Source organism: Micrasema longulum, unplaced genomic scaffold, assembly GCF_059751315.1.
Source record: "Micrasema longulum isolate JH-2025_06_02 unplaced genomic scaffold, ASM5975131v1 h1tg001738l, whole genome shotgun sequence".
NCBI lineage: Eukaryota > Metazoa > Arthropoda > Insecta > Trichoptera > Brachycentridae > Micrasema > Micrasema longulum.
Window position 1 is genome coordinate 251,510 of NW_028278916.1, and position 22,912 is coordinate 274,421.

The window sequence follows — 22,912 nt, forward strand, 5'->3', positions numbered from 1 at the left end:
ATAAGAATTGGCACCTCGATGTTCAAGAACATAATATATTCTTAAATATCGACTAGATAATTTATCAACAATATTTTGAGTTTGTCCAAAATTTTGTAGACAAGGACTGGATTCAACTCCCCGGGGAGCTGTTAACATTAACATATTACAACAGAGATGAAGAACATTTTAGAGAAGAAAGATTTGAAGAACATTTTATTTTTGCGGGTGAGATTCATCTAATTTAATTATTTCACCTACATACTAGGCAACGCCTGAAAATGTTTTTTTTTTCAATTTCGATACTTTTTCATTAAAGGTTTCAGCTCTTTAACTTCACAAACATCAACAGATGAAATAATTGTTCAAATATGGGCAGAATGGTGAATGTTACAGTGTGTAAAATAGCCACTTAAACTAGCCAATGACAGGTCATAAGCCCTGTAGATGCCTAGACTTCTATATTACCTTCTCTAAAATGTTCTTCATCTCTGTTGTAATATGTTAGATAATTTTTATATAAATTCAATCGGACAGCGTCACAAAACATTACCGCATTCCTTCCGTGCGCCTTAAACGTAGACTCTGACTATATATCTATCTATCCATACCCGTCCCACTTCCAATTTTTCTAGCGCAGCTCCACTGAACAATAATCACGCATGTGAGTGCCTATCAAATCCAGTACCAAACTAACATTAAACTAGTGAAGTGCTTCCGACCACACATTTTCTACAACCGAGCTGTGCCAGCGTCTACCTAGACCGCCATCTCTACACACAAGCTGTGCCAGCTTCACCAGAAGGATTCAGTATGACGTCACGCCTCAACACAACAGCAGGTTAGTGGAGTTGCACAACCTTTCCCAAAAATACAATCCACTCTCTAAATTTCACTCACACACATCAAATGTATAGTCTAAAAATAATTAATCTACATTGCAATATTTTATTGTATCTAGACTGCATCTTACCTTCTATGTAACAAAGGTGATTAAGATACGATGCGATGTGGAGTACAAACACAGTGCCCTATGCACCATAGGATGTGCATAGGAAGATACTGATGAGTAGTCTAATGATCTGATAAGTTTTCAAAGGCTGAGAAAGTAAACAGAATATAAACTGCTAACATTTCTGATTCCAAATTGATAGAACGTCCTTAATAGCTGTTGTTTCGAAAGCTATTAAGTTCATATCAAAAAGTTTTGATGAGAAAGTTTTCCCTCATATCGAGCCATAATCGGCAAAACAACATAAGCGACAAATAGTGAATTGTGCAGAAGGTTTTTTTTAATTTTTTATTCCATATATATATTTTTTAATAAATCGGTAAATGGGATTTATAACGGTTGGTTACTACCAATACTGAAATGACAGCCAAATTGTTTAAATACCTTCCACTTTTAAGATAGTGGCGGTAACGCTGTTTCGCCTGTAATTCTGACAGGTTTATTTTTTGGTGGCGAGCTAGCGTAACCGCCTACATTGTCGTCGATTAATGTTGTTTTTCTTAGCTTAAAAATAATATGTCAACAGTTTTAAACGCTAAAAGCCATATATATATTTTTCTTTTAATAAATAAAATAAATATCATTTGAATGTGACAGGTGAATTTTATAGAGCTATGATGTTTTTAACACCTGTGCAGGGGGCAATAAGGAACACTTTTCCTTAAAAAAATGCAATTCGCAAAAAATGTCACTTACATTGTTCTGCCGAATATGGCTCGATATAGTCGATTCCATGGCAAGTTTAGCACAGAAATATGTAAACACATATTTGTAGATATCCATAAAGATAAATACTTTTATACCAGCACTTACAGGAACGATTTGAACGGCTTGCAAATTTCAAAACCTAGTAAGGGACATATTTTTAAAAAGGGTATTTTTTTTATATTGTGTAGTTACTAGGTTATAATGCATACATTTTGTATGAAATCAGCTGGCTTATTCTAACACAATTCCGTTTTGTAAGTTCGTTCATTTGTCATATATCCATCTCACTCTGACACAATCAAAACGTATTGCGCTCTCGATCCCTCATACGATACGAATTAATTTACGAAACAAATTAGTTACAGAATAAGGCCACAGTTCGTATACGGGTAAATTTAATGGTCCTAAATTTAGCAAGGAACATTCCATTCCTCGGTAACAACTTGAACTCTTAAAAGGCAGTGCTAAAAATTGCTTTGGGAAAGGTGCTGTAATGTCGTGTTACATTAATCAAAAGATGGAATATTCTGAAGTTCAGACATTTGAAAAAAAAAGCATACAGACATACTGTTGAATAATTCATTTTCCATAATTTAGAAGAATAACATTATAATTTAGGCCTGTTATAGCAAGATATATTAAAAATCATAATAACGCCGGTAATTTAACTAGCATGCGCTCCAACGCACCACCAATAACCAACTGATTTGAACGAATGAGAAAAACACACAAAGCTGATGTTTTCCTCGTTTTATGCATGGTACATGTACCTATATTGCCATCTGGATGCTGTTGTCTCTATTACCCAAACACCAGCCAGAGAACAGAGTCTCTGTCTTCCTTGTTATAAGTTCTATATCCGTGCTCTTTTTTGTACAATGAAAACAGATTTATTATTGCATTTCCATCACTTACATTTATTTCAATACTCGTCGCAATGCAAGAATAAATATTTTTTATTTTAAAATCCTGCATATTTGTGTAAATTTGATTTTCCAAATCCAGTGTAAAATATATGAAAAAATTAATAAAAATAAACTACGTCACAAATTCTTCCGAATCAACCAATGATATTGTTGTGATAAATTTCTGGTTTCCGGAAAGCCAACTCATTAATCAGCAGAACTTACCGAAGAGAATGTGTCATGTCACGGGCGAAGTAATTTCAAAATTACAAAACATTAAAAAATCGTACTTTTTTTTAAAAGGAATAACCCGCTAAGCCTCTATTTCAAAGGCTTGCCAGCAGGTAGGAAAGAGAGGATATGGATGAAAGCAATTAAACATACACCACAACACCCAGACCAATTGAGGAAAAAACCTTTCTTGGATTTCTTTCTTGCAACTGGCGGAAATCGAACCCACGACGCCAGACTCACAGTTAGTCGTCTAACCAACTGCGCCCTGGCGATGATAATTATTTTTTTATTTTAATATGGCTTAGTTTGATATATTAACAAATATTTTTTTTTTGAATAAACCACTGAGCTTCCTCATTATTGATAAATATTTTTGATTACTTAATTAAAATGCCTTTCTCTAAGAGGACATTCCTATCAGAAAAATGACAAAAATTGCAATTATAAGAAAATTTATGACAATATTATTTTAAAACATAAATGAAAATTGATAAATAATGCAGTATTTAATTGAGAAATGTGTTTTGCTGTTTATAGCGAATGTAGGGAGTCCATACATTATTAATTCACGCAAACAATCACATACACAATGACATTGGACTGTGATGAGGTGAAAAGATATACATTCATACCTAAATAAATAGGTTGGAATTACAATAGATCTATGTACATTTTAATGACACTCAATTGTTGGTAGATGAAAACGACTTGTATATGAAATACAGCGTGTAATTTTATGATTTTATCAACATAATATGGAATGTCGCGCTTTGTAACTGCATGATTCTAGCTCCTGAATACAAATTAATTTTTGTATCAAAATCCACACTAATATTATAAATGTGAAAGTGTATTTGTCTGTTTGTTTGTGTTTCCTTCACGTCGCAACGGAGCGGCCGATTGACATGGCTGAGATGAGAAGCGAAACAGGCTACTTAGTTTTCGGCACTTTCGAATGCTCGACCCCGCGTTGCGAAAGTGGTCAAGACATACTTGAAAATGTTGAAACGGGAACTCCTACCCCATCCGTCGTATTCTCCAGACGTTGCTCCCTCTGACTATCGCTTGTTTCGATCAATGGCACACGGCCTGGCTGACCACCGCATCCGGTCTTACGAAGAAGTAAAAAATTGGATCGCTTCAAAAGAAGACCAGTTTTTTCAATGAGGGATTTGTACGCTGCCCGAAAGATGGGAAAAAGTAGTGGTCAGCGGATAGACACTTTAAATCATAAATGTAAAACCAGTTTGTTTTACAATAGGTCCTCGAAAGTTGTACACGTAATAATAAAAATATTTCTTTTCAAGAAAGACTAGGGCAAAGTGAGAGTGGCTCTATTCGATCAGGGGTGGTATTCTGAATCTTCTCTACCCCCTAGAGAGTGGTTAATTTGGGATTTTTTATTTTTTCAATGCAACGGCGCTTTGCTTTATATAATGGCCACACTGATGATTAAACGTCAAATGATAGATAAAACTGTTTAATAATAGGAAAAAAACGAAGACGGTTTGGCCAATTCAACCTAATTAGTGTTTTGGGTAATGCTTAAGGTCGCAATAATATTCTAAATAAAAATCTTCATACACGGTTTCACTTTTTTTTTCGTATACATATTATAAAGGGGTCTGAAATTATATGACTATAGAGGGGTTTGGATTATACAACACAAGTGAACTTTGTAATGTTCAAAAGTGTTGCGTAAATAAATTATGATTATTTTATATTTTAAATATTTTCGAGTGGCTTTTTTATCACCCATGTTCTTAATGAAAATTTTAAATGTAAATTATTATGTTTAATTCCCAGAAAACGAAAATGTCGTATTTTAGAACAATACTTAGTTACAATAAGGAGTGCATATGACATTGCGTATCATAGGAGAGCTGAGACTTAATGAGGCGTAGCATATTAAGTTATGCAGCATAATTTATTGTTATGTACCATCTAAGATCATTTCAATTGTGATACAAGGACATTTCAATTCAAGGAATTTGCAAACTTGGTCTTAATTGAAGACAAAAATTCAGCACAAATTGTTATTGTTTTTAAATGTTAATATAACACGTGGGCAGAAATAATGATACACTTAAGAAATCATAAGATATTTCAAAAGAAAAGAAAAAGCTTTTAAACAATTTTAAAGCACACAAATAATGTGTCACCTCCTGTATTCCTAGACAACAAGTTACAGTTTAACGATAACTGCAAAAGTCAAATATCTAGGGCACATACTGACTGATAATTGTAAAGACGATCAGGACATAGAGAGACAGAGAAGAGCCATCAATGTCAGGGCCTCTATGCTAGCGAGACGCTTCTTTCAATGCAGTAACGAAGTGAAGAAAATCATATTTACTTCGTATTTGACGTCGAACTTTGGAACAACTATACGCAAGGAGCGTGGAATAAATTAAGGATCACGTATAACAACTCATACAGACAATTATTCAGATTGCCTAGGTACTGCAGTGCCTCTGAAATGTTTACAGCTGGACGAATAAACACCTTCGCTGCCCTGCTTCGCCAAAGAGCCTGGAGCCTGTGGGAACGCCTAAAAAACTCTAATAACGAAATTCTCCAAGCCACTGCAAGGTGGATCCATTCACCGTTGTTGGAGCGATGGCGCGATATGTTAAGACCACCATAAGTGCTGCAATATAAAATTTTATTTTATGTTTATATGTATGTTTATTGTTTTATTTATGTTTATTGTTATATTTTTGTTTATATTTATAATTATGTTCATGTTTATATGGTAGAATTAGCTCTGCACTTTATAGCCATTATACTGGAATATTTTTTTTTTTTTTTTAAATGGTGGGTAAGCACTACCACCTTCTCTGCCCTACTTCACCAAAGAGCCTGAAGCCTATGGTAACGCCTGAAAAGATCTAATAACGCGCTTCTCCAAGCCACTGCAGGGTGGATCCATTCACTGTTGTTCGAGCGATGGCGGGATATGCTAAGACCACCATAAGTGCTTCAAATATCAAATTTTGTTTTATGTTTATGTTTATATGGTAGAATTGGCTCTGCACTATGTAGCCATTTTACTGGAATATTTTATTTTTTTTAAAATAAAAATAACACTGACAGCCAGTGTCATAGCTATGGCAATGAGTTACACAGAAATACGAACTAGGAAAATATGAATACCTCTTTCTCACACGAAAAAACATGTGTATCGCAATTTGCTATCTCTTTATTTCAAATTGTTGAACATAAGCAATATTTGTTCAATTTTTTTATTTATTTATCTTTAGGTTTAAACAAACAGTGAAGGATATCAACATCCACACATTAATATTCATAAAATACAAAAAAAAATGTTAGGTACATTTCTTTCACCATTCAATAAAATAAACAATAATTAATTTATAAAAAAATGCATGTACATGTTTATAAATAAGAAATAATACCAAGTTAATTGCAGTTATTAATAATGATAATAAAATTTAAGTGCACAATTATGAAACACAATGATATAAAATAACACATACACAAAACATTTCAATTGAAAAATTCAGAAACATAACAATATAATATCATATCCATCACCGCGTAACTCAAATTTGACCACTTTGGAGGAGATTAATTATTTATTTTATGCGTGATCAGTAAATTAGTTTTTTTTTACATTTAGGTAAATCTTACTTCGATTAATTAATTCATAAATTAGTTACGATTTTTTTAATCAACCAATAATACCGCTGGAGTGTCAGAAAAACTATAATTATTTAGAGTAAAAATAGCAATTATTAAAAAGTAACAGCTCTTAGTCACAATAACTAATTTATTTCAGGAAAACATTTTCATTAAAAAAACAGGTTACACGGTATTTCAGTATCCCCACAATATGTAATTGAGGGCATTGGAAGCAAAGATAGCAACCTCAAAAAAAATTATTTTTTTTGTTATGATGTCATTCTGTAGTTTTTCAACTTTATTTTTATAAAAATTATGAGTTGAGTTGCAAATGTAGTTTAAAATCATACTTCTGATGGTTAGAAAATAGTGTTTGGAAGCATAGCAATATCAATCAGCCATTTTATTCGACCAATGACAGGCTTGAGATTTAAATTTTCAAAATGGCCGTGCCCTACAAATATTAAGAAAGTTTTTTGATATTATGTTAATAAAATTTGTATAAAAGCACTCACCGACTTATCTGTCTACCGGTTTCGAGACGTAACCCGTCTCTTCGTCAGGACAACAACACTACACCAACATGCAAATACCACTACACACCTTCACCATAGTAGATTTGCAAAAATATAAAATCGACATGCAGGTTAGACACATGCTTCACTACGTCACCACCGAGGGTTAATGTGGTGGCGTAGTGAAACCGGTAGACAGATAAGTCGGTGAGTGGTTTTATATAAATTTTAAAAACATAATATTAAAATGTTGGACCACAAAGTTAATGCTTTGAATATTAATAATATAAAGTTTTTTTAATTCGTGTTTCTATTAAAGCTAATTTATTAGTATCTTAAAGTTTAAGTTCAGTGAAAATAACTTTTCTAACATGAAGACTCTCTTTGGCATTAGTGTAGCAGTTTTTGTTATTTTTCTCGAAAACACCAAAACGGGAGTTTGGTATATTTGCTTCCAATGCCCTTAATTAAAGTAAGTGAAAATATTAGTTAATATACAAATTGTAATATAAACTATCAAGCTATTGTATAATACAAGATTATTGTAAGAAATGAAAATAAATTGATATGAATAGTGTTATATTCTGATTCCTACCTTTAATAAGCTTGTTGCGTCTGATGCATCTTCTTGTTCTGAAGGAATTTTGGAAGAACATTTTTGGTATCTGTTTCTTATTTGATCAAAGTCCAAGTGCTCCCTATTCGTTGCATCATCAGAATAAACCTGAAATAATGACAGTTAAAACAAAATTAATTCCTCTGCAAAATGACTACATAAAATGGATCATCTGCATTAGAGGCAGTAAAAAAAAGAAACATTTATTTCAAAACATTTAGGATATTGTTAATTCACAAAGTAAACTAACCGCTTCGAGAACCTGTTTGTAAAACAGCTTAAAGCGGCCAGGGGGTTGGCCACGGGTTTTGCCCGCACTGCACTAAACTAGTATTTTGAAAACAGTTTCACATATCCTGACTGTTTTTTTCTTTACAGTTTAATTTATTTTTGTTAAGCTGTTTCAGCATTTTCTTTGTGCCAGATATTTTTGCCGGGTTGCTATAAACTGTTATTTAAAAACCGTTTCACAAAACAGTTTAATTTGTGAAACGGTAATTGTTACTGCGAAAAAATACATTTAAGAGGCTGTCAGCAAGAGTTCACCATTCTTTCTATATTTAAATACCATTTTTCTTCATTTCTTTTATTTTTCCGTTTGAAAAAGGTTCTCTATTTTTGTTAAAATTTTATCTGACATTATTAATATACTCCCTAGAGGGATAATACGGTAATTGTCTACAAGGTTTTGTACATGCTCAAAATATTATTGAGTCATATTTTTATCAAATATAAAAGGTTTTTTGGATTTATTTTTTTTAATATTTTAAATATATATTTGAATAACACACACCGGGTCTTACTCAAACACTTGGTATAAAGTTACGCCTAGGCATAGTAGTAGAATATGGATGGGAATATCTTCCTTATTATAGGTGGTACAATAAGAATGGTATTTCCATCCTTATTATTATGCCAAGGCGTATCTTTATACTAAGTTTATAAGGCCTACAAATTTATAGGGAATTAAAAAAAAAATAGCAACTAAAATTTTATATAAAAAAAGAACAGAATAACAATTTTAAAAAAAATCACAGACACGTTGTTTTTAACAAAAAAAAACTCATAAAAGAAGTAAAAAAAATACAAATCGAAAATAACATTTACAAAAAAAAACACAAGTCATGTTTTAGAAAGAATTTTCAAATTGAAGATCATATTCGAAATAAAAATAAAAAAACACAAAACAACTGCCTATAAATATTTTTGAAATTTGAAATTAAAAAAATAGGCAAACGTTCTCGGACGAAACTATCGCGACCGGCAAGCAAATGCAGACTGCGTGGAAAATGTATGGAAAATTATAATAATGTATGAGGTTTTATTACACATATCGTTATGTTAAACCGTCAGTTAACCGTTTGGCAATTCCACGAATGTACCGCAAGTTTATAGTTAAGCTCATAAACCACGCGAAATTGGGCTGGAATAGTTCAACGAATGGTTAACTATAACTGGCGGGTTTTTGTGTAGAATTTAAGCGACATAACCGTCGGTTCTTGGTAAAATTAAAAACGTAATATTGCGGGATTTCGCGCAGAGGTGCGCCGCTATTGGCTCAGAAGTTCAGCGAACTGAGAATTTAATAACAGAGCCGCATAAGAAAAATAAGAAAATGGTGCTTTATATGTTATTCAGTGAATGATGTAAAGATTTATAGAAATCCCGTTCTCAAAAATAATTTAATCAGATTTAATCATTGCGACCTCATCAGGAGTTGATCCAGAAACCCTCAGCATGAGGCCAGCGTTATGGCCTTTACGTCGCGGTACCGAAGCTGAATAGAACCCACTTTTTTCTCGCGTCCCTTAAGTATGGTTTACATGTGGACAATACAATAGATAGGACAATATTGTCTTGTCCCAGCTCTGAGAACAGCCTCGGCAGCGCAGAACAAAGCGCTGGGACAATACGAAAATCCGGCCGCAGTTCACACGTGAGCGCTGCGAAAGTGAATATACGACGGCGTTTATTACAAGCGAGTTCACAAGAAAATATTTTTTATTTTATACCACGATATATTGAATTTGTTTAGGTATGAACTAGATGACAAAAATGTTTTTTTTCTGCGGCATTTTCTGTACAAAAGATGTGCGGGAGCGACACGTTCACGACGAACAAATCGATATTATCACAAGGTCCCGACCGGACAATCCGGCCACACGCGGGGATGAGGGTTATTACACGGAGATAGCCTGCCCGTCTATATCCGTGACAATGTCTCGGAACAATGTTTTGCCCTATAAATTGTTGTTCCCATTCATGCTGTTGCGGATATCCTAATCAATCTTCTGAAAACATTATGTGGTCTTGTTCCTTTCCTCCTCTCTATGATTACCGAATGGAGCTTCTCGCTACTATCCGTGGCCCCGTTATAGGTCCTGTCGGATATACAGATCTGGTGGCTTCCAAAAAGTATTTCAAAACTTTTAAAAGGTTTTTGTAATCATTTCGGCGAATTGATCATGTCCAATCAATTTAATCCCAGTCAATGAAGAATTTACTACCCTCTTTTCTCAATCCAATAACGTGCATTTTATGTACTTCTTGATTACCTTCTTTCAGCACAAAGATGCTAAGGCTACCATATTACAGAGAGCTCTTTCAGGCAGCTTTTCTCGTTCGGCAACGAGCAACTTTTCCGTGTATGTGGGCACCACCAATGAGACATGTCCTCAGATGCGGTGTGCGGTATGTGGAGGACACGCTTTTTCACGCTGAGACATAACAATATTGTGTTTTTCACGTGTAAACGGCATTTTAGTTCGGCCGAATAAAGCCGAAAGAAAGTCATCGACGGCCTTCCAGGACGGCGGAAACCCACAGGGTTTTTATTCGTTAGATACATTTACTATGTATTTTATTTAAACACTTTATATACATGTACATAAGGGCGGGTATATTGCCTTAAGCCAATTTCTCCCTACCTACCCAAACCGTCTAATTTGAGAAAATCAGTGGTATATTAACATATTGTAGGTATATTATTATATTTGCATTATAAAACAGAACACATATTTTTTTTAAGAAATAAAATAGACTAAATATCTACACTACACTATGAAGAGAGGAGGGGTAAAGAGGGGGACAAAGGAAAAACTTAAATATTCAGGAAGTGACATTTAATACGAGATTTGAATGTAAATAAAGGCGTCTCTGACCAGTGGGTGCAATATCGGACCATTGGAGCAATATCCCTCCCCTCGCACGGGCGTCAGCTGAAGTTTTCTCATCTACGTAATAACGTAGAGTGACGTCACACACACGCCGTCACTAAACTGTGCGTTTTACCGTTTAAAATTAAAGTATAACCATTTATTTCGATTAAATATTAACCGATTTAAGAAATAATCTTACCGATAGTCTCTTGTACTGTTTTAATTTACTTGGTAATTAAAATTAACACTAACAATGTTTGATTATGTCCAAATGCTTGCAGACTGGCTGAATTTCCTCCCTAGGAAGTTGTTCGTATTTAAATTTATTTCAACAGAGAATGAAAAAGTTTTTGAGAAGGGAATATGGAAGTCTAGGCATTTACAGGGCTTATGACCTGTCATCGGCTGGTTTAAGTGGCCACTTTACACACTGTGTAACATTCACCATTCTGCCCATGTTTGAACATCCACATTTCCTCAACTCTTCCATCTGTTGACTTTTGTGAAGTAAAAGAGCTGAAACCTTTATCACGTGGGTGAGATTCATCCCGCTGAACCAAATCACCTACTAGGCAACGCCTGGAAACAATTTTCCAATTTTTATACTTCTTCTTTTACCAGGTAGTAATTCAACAATGTTTGATTATGTCCAAATGCTTGCAGACTGGCTGGATTTCCTCCCTAGGGAGTTGTACGTGTTTAAATTTATTTCAACAGAGACTGGTAAAAGAAGAAGTATAAAAATTGGAAAATTGTTTCCAGGCGTTGCCTAGTAGGTGATTTGGTTCAGCCGGATGAATCTCACCCACGTGATAAAGGTTTCAGCTCTTTTACTTCACAAAAGTCAACAGATGGAAGAGTTGAGGAAATGTGGATGTTCAAACATGGGCAGAATGGTGAATGTTACACAGTGTGTAAAGTGGCCACTTAAACCAGCCGATGACAGGTCATAAGCCCTGTAAATGCCTAGACTTCCATATTCCCTTCTCAAAAACTTTTTCATTCTCTGTTGAAATAAATTTAAAATTAACCCTTTTTACGAAACGGCCTAAATTTAATATAGGTCAACGTATTATTATTGTATAGTATTAAGTGGCGTCTTCAGATTTATGGAAATTATGCAATTACGTACTGTTGAATAATTAAAATACAGCTATAAAATTCTCAATTTCTACATATCTAATATGGTGGTTAGCACGCTGTAACATCCACAAGTTATGGGGTTCAATTCCCAAATGCAACCTGGGCCCGCATTACAATCGGAAATCAACTGAGTTTTAATTAATGGTCTATAAAATACAATAAAATTTTATGTATAAAAGTTTAATACTTTTATCAAATACGTTTTTAGACATGTTCAATTACAGGTTTCCGACGCTGATACTTCAAATGTCCATACAAATTTAGGGTCAAAGCACCAGTAAATGACCATTGGTTAAGAAAACGATTTGCTTATGAATGTTGATAAATCGAAAGTTTATCAAATGTTTATCGCAGGAGGCTAAACTAGCAGTTCACAACGGAGTTCTAGTGCTAACTCTAATGTATGGGAGCGAAGTATGGAATTGGAAAAATGGTGATAAAAGTAGGTTGAATGCTGTCGAAATGCGATCCCTCAGGCGAATGTGTGGCAAAACGATGTATGATAGGTGCACAAATGTCGAGATCCGTGAAGTGTGTAAGGCTGAGACATGCATTATTGACAGAATCAAGAAAGGGGTGCTGCGTTGGTTTGGACATGTAGAGCGAATGGACAGCGAAAGAACGGCTAAAATAATCTACGATGCAAATGTTGATGGATGCAGATTATTATTTTTACTGTAGTCGGGGTAGTGGGCATTCATGGGTGATTCTGCTATTTTTTAGAGTAATATAAATTATAATTGTAATACTCGTATTTCAATAAAAAGGTAAAAGTACTTAGAAAAATTAATGTGTTTTTTATTGTTTTCTTTTATTTTGTACGCTTAAATAATGAAATTTATATATTTAATGTGGATTTTACTACAAGCTGAACCTTAAGCGGTCATTCATTGGTGCTTTGACCCTACACGTTTTTGTAAAGAAAACTTTATTTTACTTAATAGATAATTGAACTTACCACTGTAATTGGGGCCCTGAGTCAACACCAAATTAACATTATGTACATTTTTCGTTATTTTTTCATTGCACTGCTTTATTAAAAAAAAAAAAAATCTTACTTTTTAAATAGTTGTCCCTTTTTAATCGACAATCAATGTCAAAATAATTAAAAAGGTGTTGTTTTTATAACAATAGCACAATTTTTATTATAGTTATGAGATAAAAATGAATACATAAATATATTTTTATCTATAAAATATTTAAAAAATTATTTAAAAATTTGCGTATTTCGTGACATTTTAGAAATCGCTATCAAAACAAGCGGTAAGATTAGCTACCAGGGTACGTATTCTGATGGGAAAATAAAATTTATCTACAAAGTAAAATTAAGTTTTCTGTAGATATGATTACATTTTTTTTATAAACATGTTCAATTACCGGTTACCGACGAAGTTACTATGAATTTTCATACAAATATACACACTTTCGTACATAGATATCGATATTAGTTTTTACCGTCCCAGTATATACCGATGAAAATAGCCGTTCATAATCGCGGCCCAGGGCCCCGATTACAATGCAAAGAAGTTAACAGAGTTGTCTTCGACTGTCTTTAAAGAAAAAATCGATATTTGTGCACGAAAATGAGTATATTTGCACTCCGTCGGTAACCTATAATTGAACATACTTAGAAGAAAAAATTGAATTTATATTCTGCTTTTTATACAGAAATTTTAATTTTTCTTTGTATATAAAATTGAAGAAAAAACTTATCTTTAATTTTATCTACAAAGAAAAATTAAGTTTTCTGTATGAAAAATACATTATGTACACTTTTTTTTCTTAACATTTTTAATTACTGGTTAACGAAGAATATATTTTTAATTTTCATACAAATATGCACATTTTCGTACAAAAATATCGATTTTACTTTATACCGTCTAAATACGTGGCGATGAAAATAGCGTTTATAATCGCGGCCCAGCTACCACTACCACTACCCACTAATCTAATGCCGTCAATTATAAAAACCACCAAGCGCGAAATTATAGTCGCTCCTATATCATTACATTTGTCTTTATTGCATACAAATTGAATAATCGTACTATGACTGGTGAAGCTGATATTAATATGAAGTACATCATGTTGGGACAGCTTTTGTCAGTTCTGGGTCTATGTTGCTTCGCCCTTTGGGAAAACGTCATATGACAGGCGGACACACAAAAACGCAAATTCACAAACAAACAAACCATCACGCCGTTTCCTCGTAGGGGTAGGCAGAGGATAGAACGCCATAGCACTCTGTCTTTGCATACAGACCTCGTTTCCTCTACGTTCATACATATTCTCATGCACGCACGCCGACTATTCCATTCCTATTCTTGACGTGTCCATCTTCAAGTATTTGATAGACTTGATCGTGCCATGTCTTTCTCGGTCTTTCTCGTTTTCCATCAACATTTGCACCGTAGATCCTTTTACATTCATAAGCAAATCATAATTTCATAATTAATTTCATTCATATTTTTTTTGGAGAGTTGCAATGATAACATTTACTAGATGTAAAAGTAGATATGTTTAGAATTTTACAAAAACATGTACTCTTTATAAAATTTATTAATAAAATAAAAAAATATCGCTTTTCTTACATACATCGTAGACAAATTCTCACAAGAATAAAAATATCACAAAAAGGCATAAACACGAAATCACAAAATCACAAAAAACACAATTACATAAAAACATCACAAAAAACACAAACATATAAAATCACAAATACACAAATTTACAATAAACACGGAGACATAAAACCATAAACACATAAAAATTCACACACAATAACACGTCATTTGCAAGTTTAGAAAAAAACAACTAGAATATTTAAAAAAAACAGTAACTTAGATGACGCAGTTGCTCTCATTAAATCTTTCCCGATTTCATTTTTATTAAGAGGAAACGCGGTCCGGGGTAACTTGCCTTCATACAAACGTATTCCGTATTTTCTCCCCGGATCAGAGCGCTAGAGCGATGCTTTTTTATAAACTATAGATACGTACCATAAGCGTGTCCCAAAAGTTCATTCATTCAATTAATCTTATTAAATGACCCTTTCACTATCTACTCTGTTGTGTCAATCAATGTTTCCGCGTGTACAATAAAATTTTAGAGAAATTAAAATATTGCTTTTTTTTACCTTACATTTGTGTTTTGATTGTATTTTTTCCCTTCTGGCAACATTACGCGGCGACTTCACGAATGCGCACGGCGAAAGTGGGGAAAAGTGGGGGGATTTTTGTACAAAGTCCAATGTATTCAAATATGATTCTACGCTCCTTCTGGACTATTCTTAATTCTATGGTTCAAATAATAATACATCAAAATTATCTCCCACCATATATCCTCTTGACTCCATGATTTTCATACTCTTCTCTGTTTCCTGGGTTTGTCGTTGAGTGTGAAGTTGCCTTTATCACGATAGAAATCCAATGAAGAAGTTCAGAGTTATTTTTATTAATAATAATTTTAAAATAAAATAAAATGTATTTGTTATTAGAGTATTAAACTAAGCTATTTTTATTTCTATTTTATTTTTTAAACATCGTATTATCAGCGCTATGATTTTTAAAGTTTTGTATTTCTGAAATAAATCCGCGTGTGACGTCAGAGGTTCTTCTCTGTCAGTTCTTCCGATTGGTTCGTTTACAATAAGCAAAACGGATATCCTTCACAGCTCTAATATCATTGGCTGGTTCATACGAACCATTGATGTCGTTCAAAGTAGTCCGTTTTCATAATTTTTTTTTTCGTACATTATCAAGAAACTTGGCCATACAATTTAAGGATCCAATTTTACCGCGCGCAAAAAATCATTTTCGTATCCAATTTCCCGTGGGGCTGAAAGTTCCTAATTTTTGAATAAAATATTTATTTTTAATTGTTAAAGGTTACCGAACCCACTATTAGGTACTGCACATTATCGATATTCGATAAAACGAATATTTGCATACCGAAGACAGCAAATAACTTATATTCCTTCGCGTTCTAGCAAACATACATATTTAATAAGTCAAAGTGGCTTTCTAAGTTTCACCCCTTATGAACCGTTCACCCCTTAAGAAAACAACAGCCATTGTACCATATTTAAAGATAAACCAAAATTATTTCTTTTTTTTTTGCACAACAGGCCAGGAGGCCCAATTACAGTTGTGAATTACATCACAGAACACCCAAGCTTGAGAAAAATCACATTGAACCCGGAACCTTCCGTGTGTGAGTCAAGCGTATTGACCACGACACCACGGAGGCCGCCTATACCGCATTATAGGCCAATTATAGTTTTCTTAATATCGTGGGTATACAAGGAAAACCGGTTGACTACGTTTTTGGCATATTTGAGTTATGAATACCACTAACTTCAATTTTTTATCCTCAATCTACAGGTATAATCGGTTAAATGATATTCCAGAGAATTGTAGAGAGAGTAAAAACGTGTATGTAGCATTTTTTTCTCAAATATTTACAAAGAAAATCACCTAAATGATTTTAAGTGATTATTTTTTAATTGAAGTTTACGTTTTCAATAATGAATATACAAGGAAAAACGGTTAAGTGTATTTGTCTGGTTTTCGTATCTAAAAAATATTACATCCAAAGTTTTTATTACAAGTAAAAACAACTACTATTTGAGTTTAGCTAGTTTTTATTAAAGTAAAAATATCTGCCGTAATGAAACCTTACTATAGCGAAAAACGATGTTAAAAAAGACTTGTTAAAGTTATGCAAAACAGGAGTCATTCCCGAAGAATTCCATCATTGGTACAAGAGTCTTTCCACTTCCGCTGATGCGATAGATGCTATGTCTGAAGATAAAGACAGTGTTGAATTTGATGCAAGTTAAATTCAGTTAGACAATGTCGCCGGCTAACTCAACCAGCACAAATTTCTTCACAAGGAAAATAAGCTAAATACGGATTTTATTTTTCTTATCTTACTTAATTATTTTTTTTCTCAAAATTCTGTTGCTTTTTATATCAATTAAATTCTGTAATGTATAAAAATATGTTTTATGAATAATAAATATTAAAAAAAAAACTTTACTTTTAATGAATAACCAAACTTTAAAATTCGCAAAACTGGCTTTTTGCAGTTAACCGGTTTTCCTTGTATACCCACGATGTAAGTAAATACAATGCAAAATAAAAACAATAAGAAAAAAGCATACCCGTAAAAAGCCACTCCATATAATTCCACTTGTAAAAAAATATAATATAACAACAATAATGAAAAAGAACACATGAAAAGATTTTTGTTGACTGTCTTTGAAAATTCTTTCGTCAGCGGATGCACACGGAGTAACCCCAGGGCCTTGATTAGGGGAAGGGTATGCTTGGCTACAACAGTTTAGAGACTAGAAGGAATGTGTATTTGGCTACAGATTTTTATCGATTGTTGCGCGGTATGATCGATAATTCTGAAATTATGATGAGCATTGGTTTGTATGTTCCTGATAATTACCTAAGACAGCGTCAGCATAGATTGTTTCATATTCCGATATTCAGGACCAACCTGCCTATGGTTATGCCTGTTGGAAGGACTACCGCTATGCTGAACACCATCGCTCTGGATATTGATCTGTTCCAGTTATCCAAAGGGGTTTTCCGGAGCAGTATTCTTCTACTACTTTGACATGAGTATCTTTTGTGTATTTATTTTTCTTTTTTATAATATGTACGTATTGAATATATTTTTGTAATGTATATGTTATATTTAAAATAAATTTATTGAATTTAATTGAATTGAATTATGATGGGAAGATAAAGACGTCATACCTTCGCCTTGACGGTATAGTTGAAGATAAATTCTCTCTAGCGATTACAAATATATACTACCGACCCCCCACCTTCAAGTTTTGGATAGGTACATCGATATGAAACAAGGGAAGCGTACGTCACGATACACATGTCTACGCTCCAAAATGGCATAGTTTCAGTATGACGTCATAGTTGAAGATAAAATTCTCCCGACCGACTACAAAGATATACTACCGACCCCCCACCATCATTTTTTGTAAGTAAATCGGTTTATACCGACGGGTCTAGAACCCCTCGATACGTTTATCAACGCAAGGAGAATCTGAGGGCAATCTAAGATGTTATTGACTATTTTGTAAAGGAAGACGTTATCAGTGATGGTTCTTCTAGTTTGCAAGATATCGATTTTGTGATGTACTGCAGCTTCTTCTTCTTCTTTTCCACGTCCGCTCCTAAGTGGATCGTGTGAACATCACCAGTTGCCTCCAGGAGATCCTATCGCCAGCCAGCATTTTCGCCTCTTCCCACGTCAATCCAGCGCCGCTTAGTTCCGACAAACAAAGTTGAAAGACGGCCTTCCAGGACGGCGTGAGCCCGCAGGTTTAAAGAAGAGGCAACTTGGGTTTAGATTCTCCTGAGGCATGCGCAGCAGTACAACGTTCTTCATCCCAGATTTTTGATAATAAATGAGGAGAGGCTAAAAATTGCATCCAAAGTACTTTTTATCAGCTCGGGACTAATTCCAAGTGAGCGACATCTGAAAGAATCATTTCTGCGGCGTCCTTAATCGCCCACCTCCCTCGGATCTATTCGATATTTCGACAAAGGCTATTCAAATAAACATCCCTAGAGCAACCAATATCAATGACCATTCTCCAACCACTGATGAAATCACCAAGGCAGTAAAATGCCTGAAAAATGGAAAAACGCCGGGCAAAGATGGAATTAGTCCCGAGCTGATAAAAAAAACAGAACTGAGGATGGAAGCATGCACAGAGAGCTCGCAATCCGCCTAGAAATTGCTGGAACTTTTAGCATGATGCGTGCTGTCTGAAACTCTAGTATATACTAGGTCAAAACGAAATACCGATTATTCAACTCTTGTATAATGCCAGTATCCTGCAGCTTCTTCATAGTTATTAAAATGTAAATTTTGACGATTGTATAGGTGCATCAAATGTATTATTTTTAATTCATAAAATATATTTGGAATATTGGGGAGACCAGACTGTGGAGCAATATTCAAGGATACTGCGTACATGTGCAAAATGTAATGTTTTAAGTGGCTGTGGATTGTTAAAGGCTTAAGCTAGGGTTTCCTAGGACAGCGGTGCCCGTATTTTAACGGCCGTAGTGAACGGTGATGCGGTGGACAGCCGTCGTAACGATGACTAGAGTGTGGTTTCCTAGGAAAACGGTGTTATCAACACCATTTAACACCATTTCCCTATGAAACCACTCTCTAGACGACGTTACGACGGCTTCCCACCGCATCACCGTTCACTACGGCCGTTAAGATACGGGCACCGCTGTCCTAGGAAACCCTAGCTTTACAGACTCTTATTATAAAGCCCAGTGTTTTGTAATTATTTTAAGAGCAATTAAATTAAATATTTTTAGGAGCAGTTGCACAAACCACGAAACGAAAGTTCAAAAATGTTTTGAGTTAAGAGTAAAAGCGGTATGCGGTGCCAGACAATTTTGGGCATGGATAGGTATTATAATAATGTTTTTCCGTCGCTCTCTCGCAAATGCCTTCCGAAACTGAACAAAAAAGACAGCTGCACATTGCCCCATGTTCCGTACCCCAAAACCGAACAGATTTTGTTGTTTTTTCTTTTTTTTTTAGTATCAGAATGAAATTTTCTGTGTCAGAGCTTTTTCCGTTTTTCAAAATTATTTAACGTATTTGTAGAACGTACGTCCGAAGGCGGCAGATGAAATTGGGCGCATTTATGGGTTTTTGGTTTTGAAGTGGAAGAAGCTAGGGATGTATGTCACAATGGACGCGTCTGGCCTTCCATCCTCTCTGCCTCTGTAGTAAGTAACACACTGCGTGGCATAGCTGCCTGAAATTTCAATGAAAACTGCCGTAATTTTTAAAAATAAATAGAAACAACTGTTTTTGGTACGACGTAGCTCAATCACAAATAACTATCGACGTGCTTTAAAACATGCTAAGCATTTGAGCGATCGCAATGAACAATAATGAACATTTAAATTTATTTCAACAGAGAGGGAAAAATTTTTGAGAAGGGAATATGGAAGTCTAGGCATTTACAGGGCTTATGACCTGTCATTGGCTGGTTTAAGCGGCCACTTTACACACTGTGTAACATTCACCATTCTGCCTATGTTTGAACATCCATATTTCCTCAACTCTTCCATCTGTTGACTTTTGTGAAGTAAAAGAGCTGAAACCTTTATCACGTGGGTGAGATTCATCCGGCTGAACCAAATCACCTACTAGGCAACGCCTGAAAACAATTTTTCAATTTTTATACTTCTTCTTTTACCAGGTAGTAATTCAACAATGTTTGATTATGTCCAATTTTCCCTCTCTGTTGAAATAAATTTAAATATGAACAACTCCCTAGGGAGGAAACCCAGCCAGTCTGCAAGCATTTGGACATAATCAAACATTGTTGAATAATGAACATGCTTAAGTTATCGCAGTCATAAGTCAACGCGTGTGTAATCTCTAAGTCAAGGCTCGTGTCGGTTTGTGTTTTGTTTTCCTCGTAAATAAATACAGTTCACTGGCGAAAAACCGCCGGCTAAATGCAATAAATACCATGATAAATAATAAATAAACAAATAAAAATAGCAGTTTTGGAATATTTTCCATATTTACATCGGTGAACTTCAAATATGTGATTGCGCAGCAGGATTATACGACGCGAAACTTAAATACTTTGTGATTAATATTAGGTGTTCACGGATGTTGCATTGCGATCGCGAATACGATAAACAACCATGGTGTGAAATTGTTTTCGCGTCGCTTATTAGCACGTCGATAGTTATTTTCGATTGAGCTACAGGCCTCTAACAACTCAACATTTGAGTCGTCTATTTCCAAACTTTTGGAAATAGACGACTCATTTGCTTAGATTTTTACTAAATCGAAGCACGTTTTCTCTTCTGAACTTTATCGCATGCTTCAGCGATATTATAATATAAGGAATTGCCGTTTATCTTTATTTGTAAGCAACTTTTCAGGGTCGCGGTCGGTTAAAACACGCACTCTTTAAATATTATTTTCGGTCATTTAACGGTTTACCCCAGTAAACTAATATCTAAACCCAAAAAAATACTTGGTAATAAAAGAATTGTTATATCTCGCGTCTTCACTGTACCGTCCATCATCGGGGTTGATGTGATGATGTTACAATAACTCAAAAAACTCAACAACCATATTTTTTTTAAAGCATGTTCAATAACAGGTTACCGACGAAGATACTTTAAATTCCCATATACATTTTCGAACACAAAATAGATTTTACTTTATACCATCTCGATATGTACCGATAAAGATAGCGTTTGTAATCGCGCCCCTGGACTGGTATTCTGAACGCTACATATGGCGCAGAGAACGCTTTTTGGGCGCGTATTAATTTAGTACGTAAAACGCGCTAAAAAAGCGTTCTCTACGCTTACGAGAGCGTTCAGAACAGCAGCCCTGAACGTCGGTTTATGATCGTTGTCATTTTTATTTCTTGAATTTGTGATTAAAAAGTCCAGTATATCATTGACATTTCACTTTCAAAGCCACACAAACATTTTTAAGAATTGTGCGTATAAAAAATATATTCAGGAATATTTCTGCATACGTAACTCAAAAACGACATTTTAAGACCTGTGTCATTTGTCATTATTATCACCCGGGTTTTCAGATGCGTGACAGACTTTAGAGGTTTAGGAGCCGAAGAGGCCATTTTTCAAGGTTTTGTTTAATATCATTTTCAGTGCCAAAATACAACGTTAATTTGCAAAAAAATCATAGTACTTTTTGTAAATACAAAAAATTAATAAATGGGTTAATAGTCCCGTGGCTAGTGTCGCGGATTCACGGATCAGAGGTCCGAGGTTTGAGCCCCACTCTACCCCAACTCGATTCCCGTTTTCTGATAGTGAGTTATTTACAACTCGTTGAAAATGCCGATTAAATATATTGGAATATTTAGGTAAATCATAAGAAGGCAAATATTTATTTTTATAAAAAACAAAAAAACAGAATTTGCACATCTATTATTTTTGTTGCTTTTCTAATACCAAACACCCTGTTTGGTATCATGTTAAGCAACTCAAGATTGGGGTGGGTTTTTGATAACAAAGTTATTCAAGGTTAGTTTAAATTTATTTGGAAAAATCGATATTTGATGAAGACATAATATCTAAAGAAACGTTATTAACTTACTTCTCATCAATAAATAAATTATTTTGGATATGAGAAATATTTTCTATTCTATTTGCACAGTAAAACTACAATTATCATTAGTAATGAGAGACTCATTTCTTTTAAAATAATACAGCGAATTGGAATCACATTAAAAAGGTCCTTAAACATTTTCAGCAAAGTAATTGCACAGTTAAATTAAAATTTTAAAATTCTCCTTTATTACAATATTTGAGTCTAGTCATTTACAGGGCTTATGACCTTTCATTGGCTGGATTAAGTCATAAGCCCTAAGTTAAGTCATAAGCACATATGGTTAAGGTAGGCCTGTAAATAATAATAATAATAATATTTAGTTGATTTATAAAGCACCATTTTTGTAAAAAATCACCTCAAGGGCGCTTTACAAGTGTATACCTAAACTTACATTCTAACTAAACTAAAGTAATATATTATATTTCCAGATTTAAAATTGAGGGTATGATAGTTTAAAGAAGTGGGATTTTAGTTGGGATCTGAACTGATCGGGACTGTCGATGATTCGTAAGTTTGAAGGCAATCGGTTCCAGGCAGAGGGACCGGCAGCGGCAAAAGCACGATCTCCAAATCTAGTGTTTGGGGAGCGCCGGATTTCGACAAGTTTTCCTCATTCACATATTCCCTTATTTAAGGTATTCTCCATCCCTGTTGTAATTTGTTAATCTAAATGACTCCCGAGGAGGTGAAATCCAGTATTTTGTCAACAAACATTTGGACAAACTCAAATATTGTAATCAAACCAACTGGTCCAAGAAAAATATTAAAAATTGTTTTCAGGCGTTGCCTGGTATATGAAATAATTCAGACAGATG

General features: G+C 34.3%; 1 protein-coding gene across 7 annotated transcripts in view; it reads right to left on the reverse strand.

Annotated features, from left to right (window-relative positions):
* Positions 1-22,912, reverse strand: part of LOC148274158 (uncharacterized) — a 44,084-nt gene that overhangs the window by 13,594 nt on the left and 7,578 nt on the right. Inside the window, exons 1-3 of one of the 7 annotated variants that reach the window (XM_088237537.1) lie at positions 8,852-8,896; positions 7,865-8,055; positions 7,594-7,722 (exon numbers count right to left, since the gene is read on the reverse strand). Coding sequence is in view for 1 of the 7 variants with exons in the window: in XM_088237531.1 (XP_088093657.1) it covers positions 7,594-7,722 (129 nt within the window). In the remaining 6 variants the exon portion in view is untranslated. Of the gene's footprint in view, positions 1-7,593; positions 7,723-7,864; positions 8,269-8,653; positions 8,897-22,912 lie in introns of those variants that run through there. The other 6 variants (XM_088237534.1, XM_088237533.1, XM_088237536.1 and 3 more) reach the window with 6 other exon arrangements.